Source organism: Mus pahari, chromosome 2, assembly GCF_900095145.1.
Source record: "Mus pahari chromosome 2, PAHARI_EIJ_v1.1, whole genome shotgun sequence".
NCBI classification, from domain to species: Eukaryota; Metazoa; Chordata; class Mammalia; order Rodentia; family Muridae; genus Mus; species Mus pahari.
Window position 1 is genome coordinate 102,654,419 of NC_034591.1, and position 7,358 is coordinate 102,661,776.

Consider the following 7,358-nt stretch of genomic DNA (forward strand, 5'->3'; position numbering starts at 1 on the left):
AGGAGTTCTCTGGTGGACTTTTTAGGGTCACTTATGTATACCATCATATCATCTGCAAATAATGATAATTTGACTTCTTCCTTACCAATTTGTATCCCGTTGATCTCCTTTTGTTGTCAGATTGCTCTGGCTAGGACTTCAAGTACTATATTGAATAGGTAGGGAGAAAGTGGGCAGCCTTGCATCAAAACTCTTATCACCCAATCAATAAATGGAAAAAATGAGCAATTCTCTAAAGAGTAAATACAAATGCTCTATAAATACATGCAAAAATACTTGGTATCTTTACCCATCAGGAAATGCAAATCAGAACTAGGCTGAGATCCCATTTCACTCTAGTCAGAGTAGCTGATATCAAGAAATCATACAAATGCTGGCAAGGATGCAGGGGAAGGGAACAGGGTTGATGGGAATATAAATTTTAGAATAGCTGGTGTGGAAGGTAATGTGGCAGTCCTCAAAAACCAAAACTGTAATACCATATGCTCTAACTCTACCAGTTCTGGGAATATACCTAAGGAATCTAAGTTTACCACTGAAGAAAACTGCATATCTGTGCTGACAATTGCACTATCTGCAATAGTCAGGTCACAGGATCAGATTAGAAGTTCATCAGGAGATAAATGAATAAAGAAAATATGCTATCTATAAACAATGGAGTTCTATTCAGCCATGAAGAAAAATGAAATGAAGTTCTTTGCAAGAAAATGAGTAGAGGTAGAGATCATTAGCTAAGCTTGAGGCATGCCACGTGCAGTCACACATATTATATAGAACTTTCTCTCATACATAGACTCTAGATTTTAAAACAATATGGAAGTTAGGAAAATTAGATGACATGGTTTTGGGAAGGGAGAACTTGTAAGTGAGGAACTTGGCTGAAATCTCTTAAGTATTGAAGGTACAGCTTGGCTTTTCTTAGATGTTGGGTAGTAAGTAATAAAGTAAGAAAAATAAGTTTTTAAAAATGTTAATTTATTTAACTTTATTATTATTTTGCATGTGCACAGAGTTATTATTAATTAGATCATTAGCAACTTAATTAACAGTGGTTACCCTCTTCCACATTTGAAGCACCTAACCTTCAAGAGACTGGAGGCCCCAGGGAGTTTAGAGGTCAGGTGGGGGTGGGAGTGGGGGCATCCACGTGGAGGTGGGGTAGGTTGGGGAGGAGTGGGGAATGAAATATGGAGTGTAAAAAATGAATTACAAATAAAATTAATTTAAAAAGAAATAGGAGAAGCTGAGTGATTGCTAGAAGGAATTCTGTGTGTATATTTTCTCTTCCACATTCCTCAGCCATTAATTGCCAGGAGCTTCTCATCAAGAAGTGGGCTGTTATTGCTGGAATATTGACACATCAGAACCTGTATGTGTCTTGTGTAGGTAACACAGCTGCTGTGAGATTTTTAGCACAATGGCCCTGTTATATCCAAAAGACAGTATTTCAGAGCACTGTTCCCATTTCCAGCTCTTACATTTTGCCCACCACCTCTTCTTCAATGAAGGAAATGATTTAATGATAAAATTTTAATATGAAAAGAAGTAGAGATTATTTGTTGGAAAGTATTTAGCATTTCTGTATTATAAAAATAAGAAAGTGTGTTTGGCAGAGAACACCAGTATAATGGCCAAGTGACCATTTGATAAAGTAAGTATGGATCAGCCAGATCTGTTCTTACAACTAAGAATACTGAAGAATATATCCAAAGGCAATTCAGATACTTTTGGTGTCCTTCCTGCTGATAATCCAGAGTGCAGGGACTTGCGGTCATTTCAAAGGAGACATTTCAGGTCTTTGTGCATCTTCTGTGCTTACTGCTCAGTGCTGTCCCACAGATCTTCTGTCCCATATTCTATGTCACTTCACTCCTTCGCCATCTCAGGTGTGTCTCTAGGATCCCATGTATGTGCTATACCCAGCAACATTGTGGTGAGGTGATTTAGAGAGCCACTGAGAGAAGGGTCATTGGGAGAAGCCCCAAAGGTATTGGCTGCCAGAGTCACAGAGACAAGAGGTCAGAGTTTCTGTTCAAAATTATTGAGATTTCCTTTTCTCTCTTTCCCTTACCGAATGAGACTGTCCCATGCTGGTTATCATGTTGTATTTTGGAAGGACATACTACGTTTTATGTCATTGGTTCATAGCTGGAGAACAGTTTGTCTGCATATAATTTGTAATATACCTACTTGAATCTGCCTACTTAGATGACACTCAGGACTTTTAACCTCAGAGATTTTACTTTAATGTGTTAAGACTACAGGGGTGGAATGAGTATATTTGCATGTGAGGACATGAATTTTGGGAACCAGGAACAGAATGTGGTTGTTTAAATACTTAGTTTCTTCCAAAGTCACATATTAAAATCTAATCCCCACTACAATGGTGTTTGTAGCTATGGCATCAAAGAAGTGTTTAGGGTGAGAGTGAGTGCCTCATGAATGAGATCAATGCCTTTATCCAAAGATGTCCCTCCCATCATGGATGCATGGCAGCATCTATGAACCAGGAAATAGAGGTCCTCACCAGACAAAGCATCTCACTGCCTCAATGGCCTTCTGAGTCTCCAGACTGGTAATCAGTGAGGTTTGTTGAAATGCCACACAGCCTGTGGATTTTGCTATGACAATTCAAGTATCTCTCTAGCCTTCTTCAGTATATGACAATCCTCTTCCTTCCTTGTTTTTGAATGGACTTGGCAGTTTTGAAGAAGACTAGACATTTGTTAAATAGATCCTCCATTCCAGTTTGATTGATATTTTCTTGTGATTAGACTGAAGCTTTAAATTTGAGCAAAGAATACCACAAAGGAAATTTACCCTCACATCAGATAGGGGAAATTATACCCACAAGTATAATGTGATGTCATCTTTGCTCACTAGGTAGGTGGGTTTCTAACTTTTTAGGTTGTATTCCTTGAGATCCAGCCTATACTTGGGGATGTGGGAGTTGGAGTCAAGCCTTACCTTCTTTGGTAATAGGTGTGTGCATGTTCTGTGGAATTTTTCTTAAACAAAACTAGCCTTCCTAGATGTTTGTTTACTCAATCATTCATTTACTTTGTTTTAACATGAATTCTCAATAATCTTGATTAGACACACACAGATACACCCTTTAGAGCTTCCATCATAATGGTTCCATCATTATGATTCCTTTATGGGAAGACTTTGTTTCATGTTTATCTTTGTGTTCTCTGGGCATTTAATATAGTTTTATATTAATTGTCAAATAAATGAGTCTATTAATTTTAACTAAGAAGTACTGTTTCCTCAGTTAAATTACATAAAGGTATTAGAAATTAAAATGATTTTGGAATAAATAATAAACAATAAAGTGCTTCATCACTTTTTACTGTATATCTTACAAAATGAAGGATACTATGGAAATAGGTTGTTAACATGCAAGATCACTATATTTACCAATGCGTAGTTACTTAAATATTCCTTACCAAAGATATGAGTTTTGTCTTTTTTTGTTGTTGTTAGTTCACAAGAACAGAGTAAGGTTTCCTTTACTACATCCTTTGGAAAGTTATCATCATCTGATGCCATCACTCAGATAACAACAGAAAGTCCAGAAAAGACCACATTTTCATCTGAAATTTTTATTAATGCGGATGATCATGGACAGGGAACTCTAGACCCCATGGCCCAAAAGCCATCCAGGTTTGCCTCATCATCCTCAGAGCAGCAAATCCCAGCTTCTCATGGAAAAGACGGTAAGAGGATATAACTGAATTTTACATCATTAAACCAACTTATATGTAATTATCTTTAAAATGTTAATTGTCTTTCTCATCATTAAACCTAATTTTAATATCAGCACTATGCTACAATATTACTATCTCCAGTTTTTGTTTGCATACCCGTGAAAAGAATAGGATTTTCATCTTTATTTTAAATAGAGTTAATAAGAGTATATGGAATTCATGAGTATATGGAATTCATGCTGCTATGGCTGGCTGACTTTATCCAATGATTTTTGTAAAAATATAGTTAGCGTGTAAGAACTGTTGGCATTTGGTTCATAGTAATATGGCTTTAACTGTGTATAGTAATAGCATAAATATTGCTTATTAAATAACCATCTGTTACTCAGGTTGACCACTAATACTGCTGTATGAAAATGTGCACACATGTGAACCCCGACACATGTGAGCAAGAACATACACGTGTACACATAACCATATGCATACATGAAAAGAAAACAAATCTCCAATGGATGCTGGTGATATAGCTCACTGATAGTGTATGTACATATCTAACATGTACATACCAGTTCGTATCATTACCAAATATATATGCATTCACACATACTCTAACATACAGGTGTATATATATTTTCAGTAGTTTAAAATAACAGACATTTACATCTGTCTTCACATCTCAGGCTTTTAAGCCAGTTGGAGTTTTGCCCCAGGTGGCAAAAGTATTTTTGATGTACCTCCAATGCCTGTTTCTGAGATTCAGGTTATGGGACAATTTGTGTCTTGCCTAGAATTTGTAACTGTCATGATGGTGGCAGAGCCACAAGAAGGGAGACCTAACTGAAAAAAATTTAAGCCTACATTTATGTGTATGAATAGGATAAAATTAATACTTTTCTTATAAAACAAAAAAATTGAATTGAAACTTTTTCTTTATGTTAACAAGTATATAAACAGAAGAAAAGCATGGATAGAGTCTACATCAAACTGACGATTTTTTTTAAAGAATTACTTATTTTATGTATATGAGTATACTGTTGCTGTCTTCAGACACACCAGAAGAGGGCGCTGGATCCCATTACAGATGGCTGTGAGCCACCGTGTAGTTGCTGGGAATTGAATTCAGGGCCTCTGGAAGAGCAGTCAGTGCCCTTAACCACTGAGCCATCTCTTCAGCCCCCAAACTGATAATCTTTGAATAGTCAGATCTTATCTTTTTTGCTTTGTTTTTACTTTGATATCTTTTTAACTTTGATATATACCTTGTGACTTTTTAAAATGCCAGATAACTTGCTTGTATATTTTAATTTACTGTGCCATGTATTTCCTATCTCTAGAATTCTGTCTTCTGTTGAAACCAAGGTGAATTTATGTTTAGTTTATTCATGTATTTCAAGAAATGTGAGCACTGCCTGGCAGGTGAAAGGTATATGGTGTGTATTTGGAGGGTCATTGCTTTCTTACTAACAGCTCTGATATTTACCTTCTCAGCCCAGCCTGTGCTGTTACCATATAAGCCATCTGGTAGTTCGAAGATGTATTATGTTCCACTGTTAAAAAGAGTTCCTTCATATCTGGATTCCAAATCTGATACCACTGTTGAGAGCTCACATTCAGGTATTATGCAAAAATTATTCAAGATTTTATTTTTAGAAACACTGTGTGCTAGCAGGTTGATTATGAAATTTTTTAGTCAAATATGGAGGTTTTCATGCCTTAAGAAACCTCTGATTCATAATAAGTGAGTTATTTGAGGCTTTGTATAAGCGACTTCACATTTTAAAATGATTTTTCTTATATTAACAAAGGGTTAAAATTAACATGAAAGAAATTGAATTGGATGCCAGGCATGGTGGCGCACGCCTTTAATCCCAGCACTCAGGAGGCAGAGGCATGCGGATTTCTGAGTTCGAGTCCAGCCTGGTCTACAAAGTTGAGTTCAGGATAGCCAGAGCTATACAGAGAAACCCTGTCTCGGAAAGCAAAAACAAAAAAACAAAAAAACAAAAAAACAAAAAAAAATAGAATTGGTGATGTGGGAAACTTGAAACTGTCTAAGAAGCATAAAAGAAAAGGAAAACCAAAAGTTGAACATAAGAAAATAAGATCCGTTAGAAACAGTGTTAACTCCCAACCAGGAATTGCTTTGTAGACAACACAATGTGAGCAGAAGTAATATTCAGGGTCTAATTGGAAGTGTTTTTCTCTCAAATAAAATAAAAGAACATAATATGTAGATTGAAACATCTTTTATAATCCCAACAGAAATCAATAGCAAGAGACTAAAGTATATGTTCTACGTTTTGACTTAAAAATCTTGTAAATCTGTCAGATTTAAGATTTTAAAAACATTTTTATTTTTATTTTATGTGTATGAGTGTTTATTGAATGTTTGGACACCATATGTGTGCAGGGTTCTTCAAGGCCATAAGAGGGCATTAAACCCCCTGGGACTGCAGTTACAATTATGAGCTGTCATGGGTGCAGGAAATTGAACCCAAGTTTTGGAAGACTGGCCTTGACTCTTTTACTACGGAACCATCTCTCCAGCTTCTAAGCTTAAATTGTATAGTTACTGGGACAAAATTATCTTTTTTTTTTCTTAAAATAATTTATAAATGAGCTGAAAATTATCTGTATTTAGTGGAGAAAATATAAATCAAGTATTTGTTACTTTAATGCATATTCATCAAACAGTATGGCCATAAAAAGACCTTTTCCCTAATGTGTGTAAGCTGGAAAATATAACCTAGTCCTGAAAAGTTCACTTGAAGACTCATCTAATTGACGAATCAGATCAGTGAGTTGCACATTCAAGACAGATATCAGTGTGCTGACATTAGTGTGTGTTTGTGTGTACCAGTAGGAAATTGGGACAGAGGGGAAACAAACAAAACAAAATTGAAGATATTTTGGGATGAAAATCTTTTTAAAAAGTCAATTTAATTTTATTTTTGTCTTTAACTACTAAAGGGATTTTATTCAAGACTTGGTGATTGAGTTCTGGCTGTGGTTCAGTAATAATAGATGCATAAGGCCTTAGGTTTGATTCCTACCTAACCCCCACTCCCTAACAAAAACAAACAAAAACTGAGGCTTGATAATTTAAAAACCAATTATTTAATCCTTTTCAAAAGCTAACATGATATCCAAAATTTAGGTAGCAAAGAAGAAATAGAAAATTAATTCAAAGTGTTTGTATACCAAAGAATACCTCATCAACAAAAAGGTAATTCACAGAGTAGGAGGATGTTCTGTTTTAGGGAGTCTTACTACATCCCTGTGGCTGACCTGGAGCTCACCATGTAGATTAGGCTGACTTCAAACTCACTAAGATCCTTCTGCCTCTGTCCCTCTAGTACTGTTTTTTTTTTTTTTTTTTTTTTCATTTTTTTTAATTATTATTTTCTTTATTTACATTTCAAATGCTATCCCGAAAGTCCCCTATACCCTTATCCTGCCCCTGCTCCCCTACCCACCCACTCCCACTACTTGGTCCTGGCCTTCCCCTGTGCTGGGTCATGTAAAGTTTACAAGACCAAGGGGCCTCTCTTCCCAGTGATGGCTGATTAGGCCATCTTCTGCTACATATGCAGCTAGAGACTCGAGCTCAGGGGGTACTGGTTAGTTCATATTGTTGTTGCACCTACA

General features: G+C 36.1%; 1 protein-coding gene across 6 annotated transcripts in view; it reads left to right on the forward strand.

Moving 5' to 3' along the window:
• Window positions 1-7,358, forward strand: part of Alms1 (ALMS1 centrosome and basal body associated protein) — a 102,420-nt gene that overhangs the window by 48,428 nt on the left and 46,634 nt on the right. For all 6 annotated transcript variants that reach the window (XR_003843230.1, XM_029534803.1, XM_029534804.1 and 3 more), the window contains 2 exons: window positions 3,487-3,719; window positions 5,199-5,324. Coding sequence is in view for 5 of the 6 variants with exons in the window: in XM_029534803.1 (XP_029390663.1) it covers window positions 3,487-3,719; window positions 5,199-5,324 (359 nt within the window). In the remaining variant the exon portion in view is untranslated. The remainder of the gene's footprint in view (window positions 1-3,486; window positions 3,720-5,198; window positions 5,325-7,358) is intronic.